General features: G+C 47.0%; 1 protein-coding gene across 5 annotated transcripts in view; it reads right to left on the bottom strand.

Annotated features, from left to right (window-relative positions):
* Positions 1 to 252: 252 nt before the first annotated feature.
* Positions 253 to 25,805, bottom strand: part of LOC149450289 (protein scribble homolog) — a 70,770-nt gene continuing 45,217 nt past the window's right edge. For 2 of the 5 annotated variants that reach the window (XM_089692015.1, XM_089692018.1), the window contains 3 exons: positions 24,919 to 24,993; positions 21,265 to 21,313; positions 253 to 4,551 (listed from right to left, as the gene is read on the bottom strand). In XM_089692015.1, the coding sequence (XP_089548141.1) occupies positions 4,370 to 4,551; positions 21,265 to 21,313; positions 24,919 to 24,993 (306 nt within the window). In that variant the 3' untranslated portion in view covers positions 253 to 4,369. Of the gene's footprint in view, positions 4,552 to 17,930; positions 17,982 to 21,264; positions 21,314 to 24,918; positions 24,994 to 25,805 lie in introns of all 5 variants that reach the window. The other 3 variants (XM_089692019.1, XM_089692020.1, XM_089692017.1) reach the window with 3 other exon arrangements.

The raw sequence follows: 25,805 nt of genomic DNA, 5'->3' as shown, positions 1-25,805 counted from the left end.
CTAGTGACTACCCATTGGTTAAAGGGTAAGTGATCCTGTGTTCGCAGCGACTGGCAGATCTGCTGGTCAGACTGTCAGTAATTTTATGTCTCTGGCCACAAACCGTCTACCGGTCCTAGGGTGAGCAACTCTGTGTCCATGCCCCCGACGTGGCTGATGACCAGGTGAGTAATCCTGTGTCCCTGGCAGCAACCATCTGGAGAATAAGCAAAAAGCAACTTAAACGACTAAAAAAAAAAAAAAGACCCAAAGTAATCACACATTCTCATTTTACTTGAACCCCTCACAATTAAAAAAAAAACTCTTTCAGAGTCTGATATTAAAACATGATATGTGACAGAAGATGAGGCAATGGCAGTGATGTGAAGCCCCCTCCCTGGCAGTAGCAGACACATTATAGCGCCCTCTAGTCTCTGATCCCCAACCTGCAGTTTGGATTACAAAAATTAGAATGTAAGGCCACTGGAATTCGGGAATATCAATATACAAGAAAATTGTCCCACTCGTGGGACTGGCAATCATTATACACACGGGAATTAATAACAAATACAAAGCAAGCGGCTTATGGCTCAGCCAGGGAAGAAAACAGAAGAATGTTTTATTTTCCTGGCTCCCCCTTGGCATCTTGATAACAGACCCGTATGTATGAAGCCTACAACCACCAAGCCTCCCTACACTTCAGCGTACCGCCCCTGCTATCCCCCACCACCCCACCACCCAACGCAGGCTGGAGAAATGTTTGGAGCGCATGATGTTCCAGGAACTTTAGGATTCTGGTCCACTGAACTTCCCACTGCCCTCTTGCCCAAAGAGTCTCACTCCTACTGCATTCCTCAAACTGTAAAATGCATTAAAAAAAAAAAATCCAGCACAGACAGCAGGACCCACGCTTCTTGGAAGGTGGGCAAGGCCAGAAACAGAGGTCTTTCTAGGGGGGGTAAAAAAAAACCCCCCAAAAAACAAACATATGGCTCAGTGGCATCTCCCGTGATTGAGAACAGAACGTGGTGTTACCCTTTCAGAACCGATTTGATCATTGCTCCTCGTTATACATCACCTGAGGTGAAGCAGAAGCCAGTTTAAAGGGCTGCATGACCATAAAATAGACCCTGTCGAGGCATTACTTTACATATCTCAGGGAAGGTCAAATCTCTGCACCGGAATTTTTCATAACTGACAAAAGAGGGCGCTTCTAAGTGCAGTACGGAAGATCAATCTATTAAAAAAAAAAAAAGCAAATAAACCTCTCACATGTAGTAGAATAAAGTGTGTCACAAGCTCTGTTGCCACCATCCAGAAACCCAAGCAATGCAAAGATTATAGGGAGCAGAAACCGCCAATAAGAGGACAGACAAGCTCTAAAGCGGATCTGACAGCATGGGAACTTGGCTGATGTCATACGCCAGGGGGTGTGAAGGGGGCGTATGTATGCGTTTCAAAGTAGTAACAGAGCTTATGACATGCATGTTTTATTTCACATGTAAGTGGTTTGTTTTTGATGAATTGCTCTTACCTACTGCACTTAGATACGCCCTCTTGTGTTCCTTTGCATTGCTAAAGATATTCCTGCTGAGGAGCCGCACTAAGTCTTATTGAAGCCAGCTGAGCCTACCCTTTCTATAGTCTACGTCGGGGGTAGGCAACCTGCGGCTCTCCGGCTGTTGCAGGACTACAAGTTCCATCATGCCTCTGCAAGTCGTAGCTGTAACTGTCAATTTTGCAATGTCTCATGGGAAATGTAGTTCCACAAGAGAGCAGCAGGTTGCCTACCCCTGGGCTAGGTGATCACTATAACTGTCAATTTTGCAATGTCTCGTGGGAAATGTAGTTCCACAAGAGAGCCGCAGGTTGCCTACCCCTGGGCTAGGTGATCACTATAACTGTCAATTTTGCAATGTCTCGTGGGAAATGTAGTTCCACAAGAGAGCCGCAGGTTGCCTACCCCTGGGCTAGGTGATCACTATAACTGTCAATTTTGCAATGTCTCATGGGAAATGTAGTTCCACAAGAGAGCCGCAGGTTGCCTACCCCTGGGCTAGGTGATCACTATAACTGTCAATTTTGCAATGTCTCGTGGGAAATGTAGTTCCACAAGAGAGCCGCAGGTTGCCTACCCCTGGGCTAGGTGATCACTATAACTGTCAATTTTGCAATGTCTCGTGGGAAATGTAGTTCCACAAGAGAGCCGCAGGTTGCCTACCCCTGGGCTAGGTGATCACTATAACTGTCAATTTTGCAATGTCTCGTGGGAAATGTAGTTCCACAAGAGAGCCGCAGGTTGCCTACCCCTGGGCTAGGTGATCACTATAACTGTCAATTTTGCAATGTCTCGTGGGAAATGTAGTTCCACAAGAGAGCCGCAGGTTGCCTACCCCTGGGCTAGGTGATCACTATAACTGTCAATTTTGCAATGTCTCGTGGGAAATGTAGTTCCACAAGAGAGCCGCAGGTTGCCTACCCCTGGGCTAGGTGATCACTATAACTGTCAATTTTGCAATGTCTCATGGGAAATGTAGTTCCACAAGAGAGCCGCAGGTTGCCTACCCCTGGGCTAGGTGATCACTATAACTGTCAATTTTGCAATGTCTCATGGGAAATGTAGTTCCACAAGAGAGCCGCAGGTTGCCTAGCCCTGGTCTATGTGATCACAATAACCTTTCCAGCTTGGCGTTCACTGGTTTGTTAGGCACTGTAGCAGATTTGGTTTATTGAACTTTCATAACGCATACTAAAAAGTTACTCCCACTTGAATTTCAATACATTTCACGTGAACAGAATACAGCCAGAGGAGTAAGACTCTGTAGCAGGCAAAGGCACAGTCCAGGACTACAACTAGTAGATTGCATAGCTGTCCTCATTGCACACAAGCGGCATTTTAGCTGCCCATCCTCAACAGGTTTCATATGGGTTGGCCCCATGGGGCAGAGGAAGGGGATTTTTGTACAAAATTCGAAAAAATAGATGATTTTGCGAAAAAGGGGCTCGGCCCTCAGAGATTTAGAACCGGCAGGGAGATCACCGGTTAGCCATAAAGGATGGGGCCAGACACTGGGGGGTTTATTTACTAAAGCTGGAGAGTCCAAAATCAGACTCCCTTCTGCATAGAAACCAATCAGCTTCTAACCTCAGCTTGTTCAATGAAGCTTTGGCAATGAAACCTGGAAGCTGATTGGTTTCTATGCAGAAGGGAGTCTGATTTTGGACTCTCCAGCTTTAGTAAATAAACCCCTGGATGGCAAGATCCCCCTTCCCACACCCTTCAAGAACCATAGTAGGTCCCTCAGGGCAACAGAATCCCCCCCCCCCCCCCCCAATGACCTCTGAGAAGGCAGTGAGATCAGATATGTTTCCTGCATACACGCACACGCTATAAATATTCACACCCACTCATAAATATTCCACGCTCCCACTTCACACAGCCAACCCGCTCTAAGAACACACACCTCTTCCACCCGCGTCACTTGCACCCGCGTCACTTACACCGCTCCCTGCAGACGTCATCCACTCACCCAGCTCCATTAAAACTCCAGGGCACAACAAGCGCCTGATACTTCCCGCGTGGGATCGGGGTGCCTCTTTAGCAGTGAATAAAAAATAAAAGCCTCGGAAGATTGGAAGACTTATCTAAGCTACATGGGGAAGGGGGGGGGGAGGGGGGAGGGGGGGATAGGTCAGGAAGAGAGTCTCTACTAAAATCTATACAAGTAGTGTGATGAAAAGTGTTCAGGGGCGGGATTATATCAACACAAAAATGTTCAGAAAAGCAAAAAACATCCTATAAAATACAGTCTAACCCTAAAATGAGACAGAGCCATTTCCCTGCGTGTGAATGATAAGCGAGAGATAGATCCCACCACAGCCACTGTACTAGGACCAGCAGGTTTGCACATACTAAAAACATCCCCCTCCAAAAAGGCTTTACGCGGCGTGCGTCTTCAAGTCGCTTCGGATCCTCCGAGCACCCGACGACAGTCTATAAAAAGGCAAGAGTGCCCCCCCCCCCCCCCCAAGGCCGCGCTATCGAATGTCTTTACAAACTGCTGGTTAAAAGTGTTCCTAACAATCCGCTGGCTAACTACGTGGGACTTCGAACACGCTGGCTGCTCATCCCCAACCGAGACCAGCGTGCCGATAGAGTGAAACTGCCACCCGTACGGAGAGTGAAAAGCAAGTCATCACCGGCACCAGAAGCCAAAATCAGTACACTTCCCTCCACCAAAGCAGGGAACCCCGGAAGCGAGCTCGTCTTGCAGTGTCTCTGACCGAGCGTGGCGCCTCTCGAGAAGAGAGAGCGCCCCTCTACGCCGCTCAATGCGCAGTCTTTGTGTAGTGAGTATTCACAGTGCTGGGCTGTGTGCCGAGGTGGCGTTTATGTGGGGACGGCCGTCTCCAGGCTCCTCCGGGTGTGGCGAAGCTTGCGCTTGTTGCTGTAGTTGGCCATTTCTTCTAGTGCGGATGTGTTGGGTGCTGGGATAGGGGGGGCATCTCCGCGCTCCTCCTCGGCCTCTGTGTGTCCTTCCGGCTGCTCCTCTTCCTCTATAGTACATGATGCTGCAGGGAGAAGGAGAAAAGGGCGTTAGTGTGGAGATGCTCAATGATGATTCGCAGAGGGAGAGAGAGGGAAAAGGCAATTAGTCCGAGCAGAACAACTTCTGTGAAAGATGCCACAAACAAAAACCCCAAAAAACAAATTAAATAGTTTACTGAGCAGCCATACAACAAATCTAAAAGCAAACAGAGGAATCTAGTCCTGTCGAGAAAGTGAGAGAGAGAGAGACAGAGAGCGCGAGGCAGAGAGAGAGAGAGAGACAGAGCGCGAGGCAGAGAGAGAGAGAGACAGAGCGCGAGGCAGAGAGAGAGAGAGACAGAGCGCAAGGCAGAGAGAGACAGAGAGAGAGACAGAGAGAGAGAGAGACAGAGAGAGACACACACAGAGCGCGAGGCAGAGAGACAGAGAGAGAGAGAGACAGAGAGCGTGAGGCAGAGAGAGAGCGCGAGGCAGAGAGAGAGAGACAGAGAGCGCAAGGCAGAGAGAGAGAGACAGAGAGAGACACAGAGAGCGCGAGGCAGAGAGAGAGAGAGTGCGAGACAGAGAGAGAGAAAGAGAGAGAGACAGAGAGACAGAGAGATCGAGAGAATGTATGTATATATTTCTCTATCTATATAAATATACAGCACACACACAGTATCTCCCAGAAGTGAGTCCCCCCTCAGATTTGTGTAAATATTTGATTCTACCTTTTCATGTGACAACACTGAAGAAATGACACTTTGCTACAATGTGACGTAGTCAGTGTACAGCTTGTATAACATGGAAATTTGCTGTCCCCTCAAAATAACTCAACACACCGCCATTAATGTCTAACCCGCTGGCAACAAAAGTGAGTCCACCCCTAAGTGACAAGGTCCAAATTGGGCCCAAAGTGTCAATATTTTCTGTGGCCGCCATTATTTTCCAGCACTGCCTTAACCCTCTTGGGCATGGAGGTCACCAGAGCTTCACAGGTTGCCACTGGAGTCCTCTTCCCCTCCTAAATGATGACATCACAGAGCTGGTGGATGGTAGAGACCTTGCGCTCCTCCACCTTCCGTTTGAGGATGCCCCACAGATGCTCAATAGGGTTTAGGTCTGGAGACATGCTTGGCCAGTCCATAGCCTTCACCCTCAGCAAGGCAGTGGTGGTCTTGGAGGTGTGTTTGGGGTCGTTATGTTGGAATACTGCCCTGCGGCCCAGTCTCCGAAGTGAGGGGATCATGCTCTGCTTCAGTATGTCACAGTACATGTTGGCATTCATGGTTCCCTCAATGAACTGTAGATCCCCAGTGCCGGCAGCACTCATGCAGCCCCAGACCATGACACTTCCACCACCATGGAGCCCCAGACCATGACACTCCCACCACCATGCGGCCCCAGACCATGACACCCCCACCACCATGCGGCCCCAGACCATGACACTCCCACCACCATGCTTGACTGTAGGCAAGACACACTTGTCTTTGTACTCCTCACCTGGTTGCCGCCACACACACTTGACACCATCTGAACCAAATCAGTGTATCTTGGTGTCATCGGACCACAGGACGTGGTTCCAGTAATCCATGTCCTTAGTCTGCTTGTCTTCAGCAAACTGTTTGCAGGATTTCTTGTGCATCATCTTTAGAAGAGGCTTCCTTCCGGGACGACAGCCATGCAGACCAATTTGATGCAGTGTGCGGCGTATGGTCTGAGCACTGACAGGCTGACCCCCCCCCCCCCCCACCCCTTCACCTTCTGCAGCAAAGCTGGCAGGATTTTATATGTCTATTTCTCAAAGACAACCTCTGGATATGACGCTGAGCACGTGCACTCAACTTCTTTGGTCGACCATGGCGAGGCCTGTTCTGAGTGGAACCTGTCCTGTTACACCGCTGTATGTTCTTGGCCACCGTGCTGCAGCTCGGTTTCAGGGTCTTAGCAATCTCCATATAGCCTCGGCAATCTTTATGTAGAGCAACAATTCTTTTTTTCAGATCCTCAGAGAGTTCTTTGCCATGAGGTGCCATGTTGAACTTCCAGTGACCAGCATCAGAGAGTGAGAGCGATAACACCAAATTTAACACACCTGCTCCCCATTCACACCTGAGACCTTGTAACACTAACGAGCAGGGGCGGACTGACAACTCATGGGACCCCCGGGCAATAGGGGATCATGGGGCCCCTGTGTCCTTGCCCAAACTCAAAAAAGCCTATGAAAAAGGTACCAGGGGCATCTCATGGGGCCCCCTACTGACCCTGGGCCCTCGGGCAGTGCCCGAGTTTCCAAATGGTCAGTCCGCCCTTGCTAACGAGTCACATGACACCAGGGAGGGAAAATGGCTAATTGGGCCCGGGGTGGACTCACTTTTGTTGCCAGCGGTTTAGACATTAATGGCGGTGTGTTGCGTGATTTTGAGGGGACAGCAAATTTCCATGTTATACAAGCTGTACACTGACTACGTCACATTGTGGCAAAGTGTCATTTCTTCAGTGTTGTCACATGAAAAGATAGAATCAAATATTTACAAAAATGTGAGGGGGGGACTCACTTCTGGCAGATATTGTGATCAGCCCTCCCTTGGAGCTACCAGCTGCCTACAGAGCGCAGTGCCTGATGGACCGGGCGCACGCACGGTGGGGAGGGATGCCAGCGGTGTGTCACTGTGCCTCCAGCTTGCAGTCAGCAGTGGATCACCCAGAGGCTGCAGATCTTACAGAGACCACGCGGTGGATCACTTTACATGCTGACAGGCTTGATATCTATGTGAAAATGTGAGTGCAATCTGAAAAGTTTTGAACCCTTCTTACAATAAAACGGTATTACACTAGGGTGGTCGTGCGTCTTTCTCTCTTTGTATGTTTTATGAGTCATTTGATCCACGTGGTTATACCATGTAAATACGTAATGTGTTTTTAAAAGTTAGGGTTCATTCACACTTATTTATTTATTTCAGGTACTTATATAGCGCCGTCAATGTACGCAGTGCTTTACATATATATTGTACATTCACATCAGTCCCTAACCCTCAAGGGGCGTACAATCTAAGGTCCCTAACTCACATCCATACATACACATACTAGGGACAATGTACAGTTGCAAGAAAAAGTATGTGAACCCCTTGGGATTACGTGGAGTTTTGCATGAATTGGGCATAAAATGTGCTCTGAACGTCATCTAAGTCACAACAATAGAAGAACACAGTCTGCTGAACATAATACTACACAAACATTAGATGTTGCCATGGTTTAATTGCACATAACATGTAAACATTCACAGTGCAGGGAGGAAAAAGTATGTGAACCTTTGGACTTAATAACTGGTTGACCCTCCTTTGGCAGCAATAACCTCAACCAAACGTTTCCTGTAGTTGCGGATCAGACCTGCACAACGATCTGGAGTAATTTTGGACCACTCCTCTTCACAAAACTGTTTCAGTGTAGCAATATTCTTGGGATGTCTGGTGTGAATCGCTCTCTTAAGGTCATGCCACAGCATTTCAATCGGGTTGAGGTCAGGACTCTGACTGGGCCACTCCAGAAGGCGTATTCTGTGCTGTTGCAGCCATTGTTTTGTTGAATTACTTGTATGCTTTGGGTCATTGTCCTGTTGCATCACCCATCCTCTGCGGAGCTTCAGTTGGCAGACAGATGGTCGTACGTTTTCCTGCAAAATGTCTTGATAAACTCTGGAATTCATTTTCCCATCAATGACAACAATCCGTCCAGGCCCTGAGGCAGCAAAGCAGCCCCAAACCATGATGCTCCCTCCGCCATGTTTCACAGTGGGGATGAGGTTTTGATGTTGGTGTGCTGTGCCTTTTTTTCTCCACACATAGTATTGTGTGTTCTTCCCAAACAACTCAATCTTGGTTTCATCTGTCCACAGTATATTTTGCCAGTAGTGCTGTGGAACATCCAGGTGCTCTTTTGCAAACTTCAAACGTGCTGCAATATTCTTTTTGGACAGCACTGGCTTCCTCCGTGGTGTCCTCCCATGTACTCCATTCTTGTTTAATGTTTTCCTTATTGTAGATGTGTCAACAAAAATGTTAGCATGTGCCAGAGATTTCTGTAGGTCTTTAGCTGACACTCTGGGATTCTTCTTTACCTCATGCAGCATTCTGCGCTGTGCTCTTGCAGTCATTTTTACAGGACGACCACGCCTAGGGAGAGTAGCAGCAGTGCTAAACTTTCTCCATTTGTAGACAGTCTGTCTTACCGTGGACACATGAACATCAAGGCTTTTGGAGATACTTTTGTAACCCTTTTCAACTTCATGCAAGTCAACAATTGTTGATCGTAGGTCTTCTGAGAGCTCTTTTCTGCGAGGCATGGTTCACATCAGACAGTGCTTCTTGAAACCAGTAAACCCAAAACAGGTGTGCGTTTTATAAGGGCAGGACAGCTGTCAGCAACACATCCAATATCATCACACTGATTGGAGTCAAGGTTGGCTCACTCCTGGCTCCAATTAGCTCTGGGAGAAGTCATTAAGCTAGGGCCTCACATACTTTTTCCTCCCTGCACTGTGAATGTTTACATGTTATGTGCAATTAAACCATGGCAACATCTAATGTTTGTGTAGTATTATGTTCAGCAGACTGTGTTCTTCTATTGTTGTGACTTAGATGACGTTCAGAGCACATTTTATGCCCAATTCATGAAAAACTCCACGTAATCCCAAGGGGTTTACATACTTTTTCTTGCAACTGTAGACAGGATCCAATTCACCTACCAGCATGTCTTTAGAGTGTGTGGGGAAAGCGGAGTACCCGGAGGAAACCCACGCAGGCACAGGGAGAACACACAAACTTCAGGCAGGTGCCGTGGTTGGAATTTGAACCAACGACCCTAGTACTGCCAGGCGGAAGTGCTAACCATTTAGCCACTGTGCTGCTTTAGTCTCTGAAGAGCGACCTGCATTTGAATGGCTCTCCAGAGAGCATATGATAGAGGGTGAGGAGGGGTTGTAGCGTACGCACTGCACATGACTGCAAGACACTTGCATAGTGGCCCTAATCACTTGAATGTTCAGTCGGGTTAGGTGGCTGCCATGCCCTCTGAATGTGACAGGGGATATAGTTGCCTGCCGTACCTGCGAAGCAAACTATCACGGCCACGACGTGTACACCACCAGATGCCGCCTCTGTAGCTAAAGGGGGAGTGGTTGGGGGTTGGTAAAAGGGAAGCTCAACTGTGTGGTTTTATCACTCCCAATTGCTAGTGAACAAGCCCTTACTTGATGTATTAATAAAAATTTAGATTTTTTTAAAAATAGATTTCTTTTGGTTTTGCTTCACTGCTACATTTAAAGTTCCCTATATGTTTTTTAATACAACATAACCAACAAACTCCCCTATATCTGTGGGTGGTTCTCACTCCTTAACCCCTTCCCGCCTAAAAGTAAAACAAATGTTAATGCCTAAGCACAATTTTGCAACATGTGCTAGTGAAACCGTACATATCATCACAACTACTTTGTACATCCTGGTGGATTATACCGCGTTTCTTTCAGGACAAATTTGGCTTTAATTTGGTGGTAAATGGTAATGGATATCTCCTGATTTTTTTTTTTATTATCAAAGGAAAACTGGCCCAAAATAGTAAAAAAAAAAAATAAATAATAATTTTTTAAAATTTAGCTGTGTGTTTTTTGTTACTACTATAACCTACCACCAAAGAACAACCCAAAAATAAATTTTCCAGCTCTTGGTGATCACAGCCATATCATAGATGTGTATGTTATTTGTTGTTTGTACCCGTAGTACAGCCCAGAAACAAGAGTGCGCATTTTTTTTTTTTTTACCTAAAACACGACACTATTTTTTTTTAATCCTGACCTTTGACCCAGACCTTTTGACCCTGACCTGGATCCAAGACCCTGAACTAGATCACACCTTGATCTAGGTTTATTTTCTATTTTATTTTTTAATATTTATCTTTTTTACAAACATTTTTTCCCCTCTATGCCAGGAGTTAGAGATACAATGTATAATGGAATGTATATAATGATACAATGTATAACAGGATGTATATAATGATATAATGTATAACAGGATGTATATAATGATACAATGTAGAATAGGATGTCTATAATGATACAATGTAGAATAGGATGTCTATAATGATACAATGTAGAATAGGATGTCTATAATGATACAATGTATAACAGGATGTATATAATGATACAATGTATAATAGGATGTATATAATGATACAATGTATAATGGGATGTATATAATGATACAATGTATAACGGGATGTCTATAATGATACAATGTATAACGGGATGTCTATAATGATACAATGTATAATGGAATGTATATAATGATACAATGTATAACAGGATGTCTATAATGATACAATGTATAACAGGATGTCTATAATGATACAATGCATAATAGGATGTATATAATGATACAATGTATAACAGAATGTATATAATGATACAATGTATAACAGAATGTATATAATGACACAATGTATAACAGAATGAATATAATGACACAAAACAGAATGAATATAATGACACAATGTATAATGGAATGTATATAATGATACAATGTAGAATAGGATGTATATAATGATACAATGTATAATAGGATGTATATGATACAATGTATAACAGAATGTATATAAGGATACAATGTATAACAGAATGTATATAAGGATACAATGTATAACAGAATGAATATAATGATACAATGTATAATGGAATGTATATAATGATACAATGTATAACAGAATGAATATAATGACACAATGTATAATGGAATGTATATAATGATACAATGTATAATGGGATGTATATAATGATACAATGTAGAATAGGATGTATATAATGATACAATGTATAATGGAATGTATATAATGATACAATGTATAACGGAATGTATATAATGATACAATGTATAACGGAATGTATATAATGATACAATGTATAATAGGATGTATATAATGATACAATGTATAATAGGATGTATATAATGATACAATGTATAACAGAATGTATATAATGATACAATGTATAACAGAATGTATATAATGATACAATGTATAACAGAATGTATATAATGATACACTGTATCTCTCTCCTCCATTCATAGAGATAGAAAAAACAAAACACAAGGGGGCCGGGCTGTACAGTGACTGATCATTGTGATAGCCAATCAGAGGCTATCACAGTGTTCATGTGACGCAGAATTGGTAGTCCCATATCCCGATCGTTAGAACCGGGCTCTCTGTGACACTGCGGTCTTGTGCTGGGAGTGCACTGTACGGTGCGCTCCCAGCAGAAAGACAGGTACACAAATATGCGGCCCCCACGGAAAAAAGCCCAGTTCTGTGAAGCCGCATATTTGTGTTACGTCGGCATGAAGGGGTTAAAGGAGAAGTTCACCTTTTGGACAAAAATAATAAATGCACACTTTTTTGGAGGTAAAAAAATGTGTATTTAGTATTTTTGTCCAAAGAAGCCTGGAAATCATTGCAGCGGCGATCAGTAGATTGCTGATGCCATGCAGGTCGCCGGCAGACAGGCTGTACAAGCAAGCAGATATTCTGACAGGAAGCTTCAATGAACTACCATGGTGCCCCAAAGTGCTGTGGTAGTCCACTGAAAGCTACAAGCCCATGGCAGCTAAGGCTGCTGGGACTTGTAGGCACTCAGTCACAGAACTCTGTGAATGAATGATGTGGCTGTGTGGGAGGAGCCCCAAGCAGCCACGCCGTTTGCACATCTGACAGATAGTAGGTTGGAGACTTCTCTCCGTACTTTGTCGGGGGGGGCTGCCTGCGGCTATGGAAACATGTTACATGCTCCACCCTAAAAACGGGTGGAACATGTAACATGTTCCAAAGGTGAAGATATCCTTTAAGCCACATGCATTCAATTTAGTTCGATCTACCAAAATATACTAGAAGCCTGACCGAAACAATCCACTCCGCTTCTTCCTCCTCAGGTCACTCTTGTAATACATAACTGTTGGCAGAAATTGAATATCCAAAGCCAAGAACAAAGATGTAATCCATTGCAGCTCTCCAGTCTTTAGATGTGGAGTCCGCCCGCATTAGTTTTCTTTTTTCTGGCTAAAAATATTTTCTGTAAGTATATATAAATATCTGTTGATTCTGCCAGCGATGCAGTATACTTATGACTTCTTGTGTAGTGAACTGAAATCTCCAAACATTGCTAGTTTCTTAACCCCTAGACGCCGAGCACACGCAAATATGCGGCCTCTCGGCCTTGATGCCGATCGGCTGCATATTTGCGTACCGTTTGAAAATACACATGTGCTGAGAGCGCGTGCCCTGCGTGCTCCCATCACATATGTCCGTGACTCATGGAAAGGTCCCAATCTCCCCTTGCGATCGGGACCTTTTCCGATCATGTGACCGCCGTGACAGTGAATCACGGCAGTCAAATGTTTGGCTGTAGGACAGGAAGTAAAGGGAAATCTCCACAATGTGACACAGATGGCGAAAAAAAAAAAAAAATCTGACGGGGTTTATAACCCTCCCTTGCTCTATGCAAAATGGAAAGAAAAACATTTTGCCGTTAGTTCTACTTTAAGTTCTGCTTTGCTTATCTTCTGTGAGCTCTAATGCCCCGCTATGTAATGAAGATAAGGAGACAGGAGGCGTTCTGTAGTCCTGTTCTAGGGCAAGAGTTGTTACTGGCAGGATCACAGGTAAAAGTGAGGGAAAAGGACTACAAAGCCATCCACAACACTGCCCCTAGCTACATCGCCAACCTCATCCACAGATACCGCCCAAATCGCCCGCTCCACTCCTCCTCTCTAGCTCCCTCATCACCTCCTCCCACGCTCGCCTCCAGGACTTCTCCAGAGCCTCTCCCATCCTCTGGAACTCCCTACCACAGTATGTCCTGTCAGCCCCCACCCTGTCTGTTGATCTTTGAAAACTAACTTATTCAGGGAAGCCTACCCCACCTCCACCTAAGAACTGTACTTGAATCACCTCCACCAGATTTCCCCCCCCGCAGCTATCACCTTTTTTTATCCTCTACCCCTTCCTTTAGATCAGTGGTTCTCAACCTTTCTAGCGCCGCGACCCCTTAATACAGTTCCTCATGTTGTGGTGACCCCCAACCATAAAATTATTTTCGTTGCTACTTCATAACTGTAATTTTGCAGTAGGAGGAATAGTGCCACGTCATTGGTGTCATTGGGAGGAATAGTGCCCCATCATTGGTATCAGTGGGAGGAATAGTGCCCCGTCATTGGTGTCAGTGGGAGGAATAGTGCCCCGTCATTGGTGTCAGTGGGAGGAATAGTGCCCCATCATTGGTGTCAGTGGGAGGAATAGTGCTCCATCATTGGTGTCAGTGGGAGGAATAGTGCCCCCTTCATTGGTGTCAGTGGGAGGAATCGTGCCCCGTCATTGGTGTCAGTGGGAGGAATAGTGCCCCGTCATCGGTGTCAGTGGGAGGAATAGTGCTCCATCATCGGTGTCAGTGGGAGGAATAGTGCCCCATCATCGGTGTCAGTGGGAGGAATAGTGCCCCATCATTGGTGTCAGTGGGAGGAATAGTGCCCCATCATCGGTGTCAGTGGGAGGAATAGTGCCCCATCATCGGTGTCAGTGGGAGGAATAGTGTCCCATCATTGGTATCAGTGGGAGGAATAGTGCCCCATCATTGGTATCAGTGGGAGGAATAGTGTCCCATCATCGGTATCAGTGGGAGGAATAGTGCCCCATCATAGGTGTCAGTGGGAGGAGGAATAGTGCCCCATCATAGGTGTCAGTGGGAGCAGGAATAGTGCCCCATCATTGGTGTCAGTGGGGGGAGGAATAGTGCCCCATCATTGGTGTCAGTGGGGGGAATAGTGCCTCATCATTGGTATCAGTGGGAGGAATAGTGCCCCATCATTGGTATCAGTGGGAGGAATAGTGCCCCGTCATTGGTGTCAGTGGGAGGAATAGTGCCCCATCATTGGTATCAGTGGGAGGAATAGTGCCCCATCATTGGTATCAGTGGGAGGAATAGTGCCCCGTCATTGGTGTCAGTGGGAGGAATAGTGCCTCGTCATCGGTATCAGTGTGAGGAATAGTGCCTCGTCATCGGTATCAGTGGGAGGAATAGTGCCCCTTCATCGGTATCAGTGGGAGGAATAGTGCCCCATCATCGGTGTCAGTGGGAGGAATAGTGCCCCATCATCGGTGTCAGTGGGAGGAATAGTGCCTCATCATCGGTATCAGTGGGAGGAATAGTGCCTCATCATTGGTGTCAGTGGGAGGAATAGTGCCCCATCATTGGTGTCAGTGGGAGGAGGAATAGTGCCCCATCATTGGTGTCAGTGGGGGGAGGAATAGTGCCCCATCATAGGTGTCAGTGGGGGGAATAGTGCCCCATCATTGGTGTCAGTGGGGGGAATAGTGCCCCATCATAGGTGTCAGTGGGGGGAGGAATAGTGCCCCATCCTTTGTGTCAGTGGGGGGAGGAATAGTGCCCCATCCTTGGTGTCAGTGGGGGGAGGAATAGTGCCCCATCCTTGGTGTCAGTGGGGGGAGGAATTGTGCCCCATCGTTGGTGTCAGTGGGGGGAGGAATCGTGCCCCATCCTTGGTGTCAGTGGGGGAGGAATAGTGCCCCATCGTTGGTGTCATTTGGGGGAGGAATAGTGCCCCATCGTTGGTGTCAGTGGGAGGAATAGTGTCCCATCGTTGGTGTCAGTGGGAGGAATAGTGCCCCATCATTGGTATTAGTGACACCAATGATGGGGCACTATTCCCACTGACACCAATGATACTTACCTTGCAGACCCCTGCTCCAGCCTGGGCTCGCTCGCTCCCTCCCTCTCCCATGGTACCGACACTTACCTGTCAGATGTCTTCCTTCTCCGGCCGCTCTCCTCCTCTTCACTCGCTCGATCTTCACGGTGCCGCTCGGCTCCTCCTCTCCAAGCTCCACCTCCTTGCCGGTGATTGGCCGCCTGTGTGCCTCTCCTGAGCTACAGTGCCGGCGGCCAATCACAGGCGAGGATTGATCTCGAGGTGTGTCCAGATGACAGGGGCGGCATGTCATCCCGCCCACACCTGGAGACGGCGGTGACGGCGGTGGCGGCGAGGAGCGGTGTCTCGGTTCCTAAGACCATCGGAAATATGTGTTTTCCGATGGTCTTAGGCGACCCCTGTGGAAGCGTCGTTCGACCCCCAAAGGGGTCGCGACCCCCAGGTTGAGAACCGCTGCTTTAGATTGTAAGCTCCATGAGCCAGAACCTCCTATTCCTTCTGTACTGAAATGTATTGTAATTGTACTGTCTCCCTTATATTGTAAAGCGCTGCGCAAACTGTTGGCGCCATATAAATCCTGTATAATAATATAATTATATATATATATATATATATATAGAAGCCACTAGCTATAAGGATCAGTAGGCTGCAAAAGATGACATTTTTGTCCGTGGGTTTAGAGTGGTATAGTCGGATCACAAGGTGCATGGCCAGTTTTGGGAGTGAGTACTCCATATATGTAAAACAACTTATAGAGACTAAAGCAATAATTGAAAAAAAAAAAAAAAAAAAAATTATATATATATATATATATATATATATATATATATATATATTGGAAAATAAAAAAAAATTGCAGCACTAATCAAAAAAAACCAAACAAACATAAAAGTCCAATAAATCAAAAAAAAAATCATGGATCCAGAAATCCTCATCCAAATAGATATAGGTGAGCACAGGCAAACATACATGTGAAAGGGATCAGGAACAGCACGGCAGCAAGGAGTCTGTATTTAGACTTTTTGATGAAGATGGTGACATCTCACAGGAAGAATTTCAAGCCGTTCGCAGTAACTTCCCCTACCGCTGTGCATTCCATGAGAGAGATCAAAATCAATGGGAGTCTTCTTTCAGGACCGTTTGTTAGATCTTTGAGAGGAGGATTGATATCTATCTGGATGAGGATTGCTGGTTCCATGTTCTGCACATATTCCTCTCCCATTTGAGTTGCCTATATTGACAGGTGTGTTTCGGTCAGAATTTCTGGTAAGAGGCTCAACCATTCAGGTGTCCTGGTGATGGTGGATCGTGGGAACTGCATTTGGGACTTTTGAAACTGGAACTTTTTTTTATTTATTGGACTATGTTTTTTTGATTAGCGCTGCAATTTTTATTTTCCATTATGTATGTTGCCTGATATGCGAGCTGCTTTTCTCTGATTTATTTTCATGCTTTGTAGTCACACAATTAGTATATTTACCCAATCGCAGGTTAATTGTTATATATATACACACATATATATATATATATACACAACCCTCTCTCTCTCTCTATATAAATGTGTGTGTGTGTATATATATATATATATATATATATATATATATATATATATATATATATATATATATATAGAGAGAGAGAGAGAGAGAGATATATATAGAGATATATAGATAGATAAATTATTATTATTTTTTTTTTAATATGCAAAGCATGAAAACGCAAGAAAAATAGCAGCATACTAAATTCAACCTTTGATAAACAGACCCCAATGGAGCTGGTAAGAAGTGGAAGCGCAGCCCAGCATATGGGCCAATTACACTCGTCAGGGCATGTTCTCCCTGTGCCTGCGTGGGTTTCCTTCGGGTACTCCGGTTTCCTCCCACACTCCAAAGACATGCCGGTAGGTGAATTGGCCCCTGTCTAAATTGTCCCTAGTATGTGCATGCATGAATGTGAGTTAGGGCCCTTAGATTGTACGCTCCTCGGGGGCGGGGACTGATGTGAATGTACAATATATATGTAAAGTGCTGCGTAAATTGATGGCGCTATACAAGTACCTGTAATAAATAGTCATCTTGATCCTTTGTTTCACTTGCTGGCCCAGAGGAGTGACGTCGGAACTCTTGAGTTGCAAATACTGAGATAAGAGTTCTGGAGTAAACGCCTGGGATTGGAGCACCTGAACCCAGATCCCTTTTGTTCCTCCAGCAATCATAGGGGTTGATTTACTAAAGGCAAATAGACTGTGCAGCTTGCAAGTTCAGTGGCACTCCGCAAGGGCATTGGCCCCAGGGGTTAGTGAAGGAGGGGACTTCCATCATCCAATCATGCGCAAGCAAAAATTGTTTTTGTTTTTCATCCCCTTGCATGTGATCAGGTATTTTTTGCAAAAGTGAAGATTCCCCTCGTTTTCTAAGCTCCGGAGCAGAGTGCAGTCTATTTGCCTTTAGTAAATCCACCCCAGAGTGTCAGCCGTGTCTGGGCAGATCGTGTGGCTCAGAGCCCATTGCTGAGCTCCATGTGGACTGCGATGGGCAAGCGACTCCACTCCCCCCCCCCTCCAACATCACAGGCAGCGGTTAGTTTGTGCGTTTATAAAGCTGTTAAAGGTCACACCATGCCTGAAACAAATCCAAACAGCTGGAATGCAGTACGCCTACCCAGAATGCAGGGCTGCCAGGATGGAGAGAGGACGGCGGGAGGGGATCAGTCTGGAGTAAAGAGATTATTAGGAAAACAGAGAGAAGGATAAGGAGATCTGCTGACTAGAAAACAGAGCCGTTCTTACAGAGTAATCCATGAATCCAACAAGGAGAACCTGAACTAGGGACCTAAAATCCGACAGTATCTGACAGCGGAGTCCTGTACCTGGGGACTGAACACTCACCTGCTTGTGTCCCCGATGTTGCCAGCAAGGGTGATACAAGCAGGAAGGTGAAAGAAGAACTTACTGTAGCTGCTGAATGTAAATAATCCGGTACTTACCAGAGCCCGGGGCCCAGCGCTGACTTCCTGCATCCAGTCCTCACCGCTGAGCGTCCCCAGCACCGCCATTTTGAATACAGGAGCCAGATGTTTCTTCCTGGGGAACCACAGCAGGCTGTCCACAGAGCATGCCTGAGCTCACATGGTGCTTTGTGAATTGTCCTGCAGCCTCCTGGGACTTCAAATGTGTCCCATGGGGGCTGTGCAAACAAAGACGCAAGTTGCTCCTTGGGAACGGGGGGGGGGGGGGGGCAGAAACTGATGTGCATGTACAGTAGGTGAAGCACTGCATAAAGTGCCAGCACTATATAAATGCATGTAATATCACACTGATGCTGACTTATGAACACTCTACTGAAAATTTTAATGAGAAGTATGGGTTCACACACACACACCCATACTCACCTCTATGCTGCAGTTGTCCCACGTTGGCTCTAAGACCAAGAACTGAGCAATCGCATGACCACTGATTGCTCAACTCTCAGTCTGCTGGGGAAGGAGAGCAGTGCCCGTCAATCGCCATTCTCCACTTTGCTCCTCCAGTGCTCACTGGAGTGTTGGGCAGTGGAAGGGGGCGGGTGCAGCTAGCTCTGGCTCTCAGCCACAAGCTGAGAGGTGGAGGCACCTGTCATTTAAGCAGCCAGGGTGGATCTTGACAATATTGTTGGGATCTTTCCAAAGTCTGGAGAGGCTCTGTGAGGTCAGCTAATAGCAGGCAACAGCTCCCTATGAGCCGACTTTGGGTCACAGAAGCGCGTACTCCTGTGAACCACAATAGAAGTAGAAAACGTTTGATCGTACTTCCCATATCTCTGGTCATCTCCTGTACCGTGTCCGCAGTCTCTGGTCATCCCCTGTACCGTGTCCGCAGTCTCTGGTCATCCCCTGTACCGTGTCCGCAGTCTCTGGTCATCCCCTGTACCGTGTCCGCAGTCTCTGGTCATCCCCTGTACCGTGTCCGCAGTCTCTGGTCATCCCCTGTACCGTGTCCGCAGTCTCTGGTCATCCCCTGTACCGTGTCCGCAGTCTCTGGTCATCCCCTGTACCGTGTCCGCAGTCTCTGGTCATCCCCTGTACCGTGTCCGCAGTCTCTGGTCATCCCCTGTACCGTGTCCACAGTCTCTAGTCATCCCCTGTACCGGGTCCGCAGTCTCTGGTCATCTCCCGTACCGTGTCCGCAGTCTCTGGTCATCTCCCGTACCGTGTCCGCAGTCTCTGGTCATCTCCTGTACTGTGTCCGCAGTCTCTGGTCATCTCCCGTACTGTGTCCGCAGTCTCTGGTCATCTCCCGTACCGTGTCCGCAGTCTCTGGTCATCTCCCGTACCTTGTCCGCAGTCTCTGGTCATCTCCTGTACCTTGTCCGCAGTCTCTGGTCATCCCCTGTACCGTGTCCGCAGTCTCTGGTCATCTCCTGTACTGTGTCCGCAGTCTCTGGTCATCTCCTGTACTGTGTCTGCAGTCTCTGGTCATCTCCTGCACTGTGTCCGCAGTCTCTGGTCATCTCCTGTACTATGTCCGCAGTCTCTGGTCACCTCCTGTACTATGTCTGCAGTCTCTGGTCATCTCCTGTACTATGTCTGCAGTCTCTGGTCATCTCCTGTACTATGTCCGCAGTCTCTGGTCACCTCCTGTACTATGTCTGCAGTCTCTGGTCATCTCCTGTACTATGTCCGCAGTCTCTGGTCATCTCCTGTACTGTCCGCAGTCTCTGGTCACCTCCTGTACTATGTCCGCAGTCTCTGGTCACCTCCTGTACTATGTTCGCAGTCTCTGGTCATCTCCTGTACTGTGTCCGCAGTCTCTGGTCACATCCTGTACTGTGTCCGCAGTCTCCGGTCATCTCCTGTACTGTGTCCGCAGTCTCTCGTCATCTCCTGTACTGTGTCCGCAGTCTCTCGTCATCTCCTGTACTATGTCCGCAGTCTCTGGTCATCTCCTGTACTGTGTCCGCAGTCTCCGGTCATCTCCTGTACTGTGTCCGCAGTCTCTCGTCATCTCCTGTACTATGTCCGCAGTCTCTGGTCATCTCCTGTACTGTGTCCACAGTCTCTGGTCATCTCCTGTACTGTGTCCGCAGTCTCTGGTCATCCCCTGTACTGTGTCCACAGTCTCTGGTCACCTCCTGTACTGTGTCCGCAGACTCTGATCATTTCCTGCAGCGTGGGATTGCCCTTTTCTCCTCCTGTATTGGGGATGCTCAGAAGTCCTGGAACTCACACATGTAGGATAAGGTGTGCCTCTACCTAGAGTGCACGGAGGGCTTTGTATCCATGCCTCTGGCAGGAAAGGCAATGTGCGCTTATGGCGTCTTCATGTGTAGACATGCCTCCCACCTGGATGACTAGTGATTGCAAAATCGATATACGGCATTTTATATATGTTTTAGCAAAAGCCCAGATACTGCTTCAAAAAAATGGAGAGAGAAAAACACACAACATTCACCCTAAAATGCAATGCCACATGGGCAAAAGGCCTTAAATAGACGTGTTTCATGTGTGCAAGCGTGTATGGGTGGTCATGTACAGATGGAACAGAAAGGGAAGACGGGAAAGGTAAATCCGTCAATGTAAGGAATAGTAAGGGCTTGTTCACACTAGCTTTGGTCTCTGAAAAGCGATTTGTGCTTCCATCACCCTTTAGAGCATTTCACCAGCAGTGAGGCCTTGTATCGCTTCATTTCCTACTTGAACCCCTTGATCACCATACTAGCACGCCATTGCACATGGTTGCAGAGCAGGTCTATTCAGTAGAATGAGTTACATCCAGAGTGCAGTAGCCCTGATAAAAATGACAAGGGGTACACTTCCTGCCAAAGCATGAGTAAACCCCTGGCCGCTGCTGGTGGGCATTAAAAGCATGGCTTAACTGTGGGGTTTTACCGCCCCCAACCTCACGTGTGTGTGTGTGTGTGTGTGTGTGTGTGTACGAGCCCTAAGGGAAGGCAGTGAGGTTACACCACCTTATCTATCCATCACTGTTGGGCCCTGTGGGAATTTCACTACGCTCACCTGATGTTCGTCCATCCTCGTACTTCAGGCCCGGCGTTGTGTCAGGGGACTAGATACAGGAGACAGATAAATTTGGATTACAGCGGGAATGCAGGATACATGCATAACACTCAGTACACGGCATGCAGAAAGGTACATATGTATCATCACACACGTCAAGCAAAGAGAAAGCCTATTCCCAGCACACAAAGCGTAGGGGGTCCAAATGACGTGTATGGCGGGGCCAGAGGAGGACAGGCCAATCCGCCAAAGGCGATGATCAGGGGCGGACTGACAACTCATGGGGCCCCCGGGCAATAGGGGATCATGGGGCCCCTGTGTCCTTGCCCAAACTCAAAAAAGCCTATGAAAAAGGTACCAGGGGAATCTCATGGGGCCCCCTACTGACCCCCGGGCCCTCGGGCAGTGCCCGAGTTTCCAAATGGTCAGTCCGCCCCTGGCGATGATTATGTTCCGATGCCAGGAAATTTGGACGGAGCTTCCTTAATAAGATTTAATAAGCGACCCTGTGAGCTGGGAATAAGGGGAGTGTCTTGGGGGCCTGGAAATATCTGTGCACAGAGCAAGATAGAAGTTTGTAAAAATGTATTTAAAGGGAAACTATAGCCAGCTATTAGACATCTCAAGTCACTGTCACTGTCACCTGCCGATAATATGTGATATAATGTCTATCTATATATACATATAGTGAAGGAAATGCGTATTTGATCCCCTGCTGATTTTGAATGTTGAATGTTCGCCCCTCACAAAGAAATGATCGTCTAAAAATCGAATGTTCGGTGTATTGTAACACTGAGAGACAGAATACAACAACAAATTCAGCAGAAATGCGTCTAACAAATGATGACTGATCTGCATGTTCATGAGGGAAAGAAGGATTTGATTCCCTTCACAAAACATGACTTAGTACTTGGTGGCAAATCCCTTGTTGGCAATCACAGAGGTCAGACGTTTCCTGGAGTTGGCCCCCAGGTTTGCACACATCTCAGGAGGGATTTTGGCCCACTCCTTTTGGCAGATCCTCTCCAAGTCATTACGGTTTGGTGGCTGACGTTTGGCAACTCGAACTTTCAGCTCCCTCCACAGATTTTCAATCGGATGAAGGTCTGGAGACTGGCTAGGCCACTCCAGGACCTTAATGTGCTTCTTTTGAGCCACTCCTTTGTTGCCTTGGCCGTGTGTTTTGGGTCATTGTCATGCTGGAACACCCATCCACGATCCATTTTCAATGCCCTGGCTGAGGGAAGAAGGTTCTCACCCAAGATTTGATGGTACATTGCCCCGTCCATCGTCCCTTTGATGCAGTTGTCCAGTTCCCTTAGCAGAAAAACACCACCAAAGCAGAATGTTTCCACCACCATGTTTCACAGTTGGGATGGTGTTCTTGGGGTCATTGGCAGCATTCCTCCTTCAAACACGGCGAGTTGAGTTGATGCCAAAGAGCTGGATTTTGGTCTCATCTGACCACAACACTTCCCACCAGTCCTTCTCTGCATCATTCAGATGTTCAGTGGCAGACTTCAGACGGGCCTGGACATGTGCTTTCTTGAGCAGAGGGACCTTGCGGGCACTGCAGGATTTCAGTCCTTGTTGGCCTCGTATGTTACCAATTGTTTTCTTGGTGACTGTGGTCCCAGCTGCCTGGAGATCATTGACAAGATCCTCACGTGTAGTTCTGGGATGATTCCTCACTGTTCTCATGATCATTGACACTCCACGATGTGAGATCTTGCATGGTGCACCAGACCTAGGGAGACTGACACTTGTTTTGTGTTTCTTCCATTTGTGAATGATTGCACCAACTGTTGTCACCTTCTCACCAAGCTGCTTGGCCATAGTTTGGTAGCCCAGTCCAGCCTTGTGTAGGTCTACCATCTTGTCCCCGACATCCTTGGACAGCTCTTTGGTCTTTGCCATGGTGGAGAGTTTGGAATATGATGGTTTGATTGCTCCTGTGGACAGGTGTCTTTTATACAGGTAACAAAATGAGAATAGCAGCACTCCCTTTAAGAGACTGCTTCTAATCTCAGCTTGTTACCTGCATGAAAGACACCTGGGAGCCAGAAATCCTGCTGAATGATAGGGGATCAAATCCTTCTTTCCCTCATGAACATGCAGATCAGTCATCATTTGTTAGACATGTATTTCTTTTGAATTTTTTGTTGCTATTCTTTTTTTCAGTGTTACAATACACCGAACATTCGATTTTTAGACCGATCGTTTCTTTGTGAGTGGGCAAACATTCAATATCAGCCGGGGAGCAAATACGCATTTCCTTCACTATATCTATCTATATATTTTATTTTTTTTTTTTTAAATGCTCCATTTTCTTATTGGGTTATCAGGTTATTTTTGCCTTGTCCTGATGGGGAAATTTTCTTCCACTTCCTGTCCTAAAGATGCAGCAGGAAATGAGAGGAAATCTCCATAAAGTGAGATGAACATTGGAAGATTTTCCCTCAACTCTGCTATAGAAATATTGGCCCTGTGCAGAAAGTTAAACCTGCCAAGGACATAATGCTGGGGCAATATGTATTTCATACACCCTCATGAGAGGTTGCTGCCCCAAGCGAGTCTGGCCTTCTGCTACTGGGCTTAAAAAATGATGATCAGGCAAAGCTAGCCAGGAGTTCTCTCAGAACAGCAACTCTCCCCTTGAGATCTCTAGAGCACCGATGTTGCAGAGACCACTGTAAATGGTCACCAGGACACAAGGAGAGGATGAATTCGCCCCAGTGGGGTAACAGCTTGCAATAAAGACTCTACAGGGGTTCTCATCTTTGTCTACTTCATCCAAAAAAAAAAAGTCCACACACACTATAACCCTCTAGCTTCAGGCTGATGATATTGGGGCCTTCCATTGAGAAGAGCGGGAAATGGCTGATGGTCAATGCTGATGATGATGTTTCCTGAGAGCGCTGCTAAAGTGGCCTTCAGAGATACAGGACATGCCTCTTTTCAAACCAGATCAGATCAGTTCCACCACAAAGCCATATTTAAAAAGCGATCATGGGATAAAATGTTAAAGTAACACATCCATCCTAGTGGGTTGGGTCTACCTTTTGCTATGTCAGAGAGGAACATTTAAGAGTAGTCACCCTCCAAAACCACCAAACAGGAAGCACAGCCCGCTTATGTAAGAAACATAATGCAGATGCAGTGGCCCTCCCATTCAACTATAAAATTCCAGGTTATATATGGTGACAAGGCCTACAAAAATAGTAATACGCACAGATAGGTTGCGGACAAAACTAAACTATCTAAAAACCTAACAAAAAGCTATAGATTCCCTTTAATATAAGCAAAAGGTTAAAAATCGCGGGCAGTGACCACCCTGAAGACAGACCTCTGAATGCTGGTCGGCACACTGACCTATGAGAGCATGTGTGCCTCCATGATGGAGATGACCTTACTATGGGAGTTGTAATAGAGGAGACATAACAAGGTTTTCTGCTGTAATACACAGATAGGAGAGGCCCTCACCACACCATACAAGGCCAACAAGAAACCAACACCCTCCACTCCCCCCCCCCATCACCAAAGCACTCGGGGCCACAATGCACCGCGGACAGACCAGATACTGAGACACTCCAGTGTTATAGCCAGACAGAGATAGGCTGCCAGCCGGGTCATGTGACAGCATGCAGACAGTACCTGAATCTCATATACGGGTTTGGAAGACGGAATAGCAGCAAATTCTCTGTAGTCAAACTTCTTGTCTGAGAGAGACTGGAAAGCAGAGCAAGGGGGTAAGAAAGGCGATAGGGAGCAAGGCAATGGGCAAGAGACGACACAGATGAGAGCCACACATTGGACAATACGAGAGAGAGAGAGAGGAAGGACACAGCAACGAGAGAGAAATGGTGGGGGGGGGGGGGGGGGCAGAGCAACGAGAGAGAGAGAGGAAGGACAGAGCAACAAGAGAGAAACGAGAGGGGGGGCAGAGCAACAAGAGAGAAACGGGAGGGGGGGCAGAGCAACAAGAGAGAAACGGGAGGGGGGGCAGAGCAACAAGAGAGAAACGGGAGGGGGGGCAGAGCAACAAGAGAGAAACGGGAGGGGGGGCAGAGCAACAAGAGAGAAATGGTGGGGGGGGGGGGCAGAGCAACGAGAGAGAGAGAGGAAGGACAGAGCAACAAAAGAGAAACGAGAGGGGGGGCAGAGCAACAAGAGAGAAACGGGAGGGGGGGCAGAGCAACAAGAGAGAAACGGGAGGGGGGGCAGAGCAACAAGACAGAAACGGGAGGGGGGGCAGAGCAGCAAGAGAGAAATGGTGGGGGGGGGGGGGGCAGAGCAACGAGAGAGAGAGAGGGGGGACAGAGCAACAAAAGAGAAACGAGAGGGGGGGCAGAGCAACAAGAGAGAAACGGGAGAGAGGGAGGAAGGACAGAGCAACTAGGGAGAAAAGAGGGGGAGGCAGAGCAACGAGAGAGAGAGAGAGAGAGAGAGAGGGGGGGTAGGGCAACGAGAGAGAGAGAGGGGGAGGGGGCAGGGCAACGAGAGAGAGAGAGAGGGGGAGGGGGGCAGGGCAACAAGAGAGA

Source organism: Staurois parvus, unplaced genomic scaffold (assembly GCF_062004578.1).
Source record: "Staurois parvus isolate SC_StPar_1 unplaced genomic scaffold, SC_StPar_1.0 ptg000575l, whole genome shotgun sequence".
Classification (NCBI taxonomy): domain Eukaryota; kingdom Metazoa; phylum Chordata; class Amphibia; order Anura; family Ranidae; genus Staurois; species Staurois parvus.
Note: the sequence above shows the minus strand (reverse complement) of the source record. Positions and strands in the feature narration are given on the sequence as shown.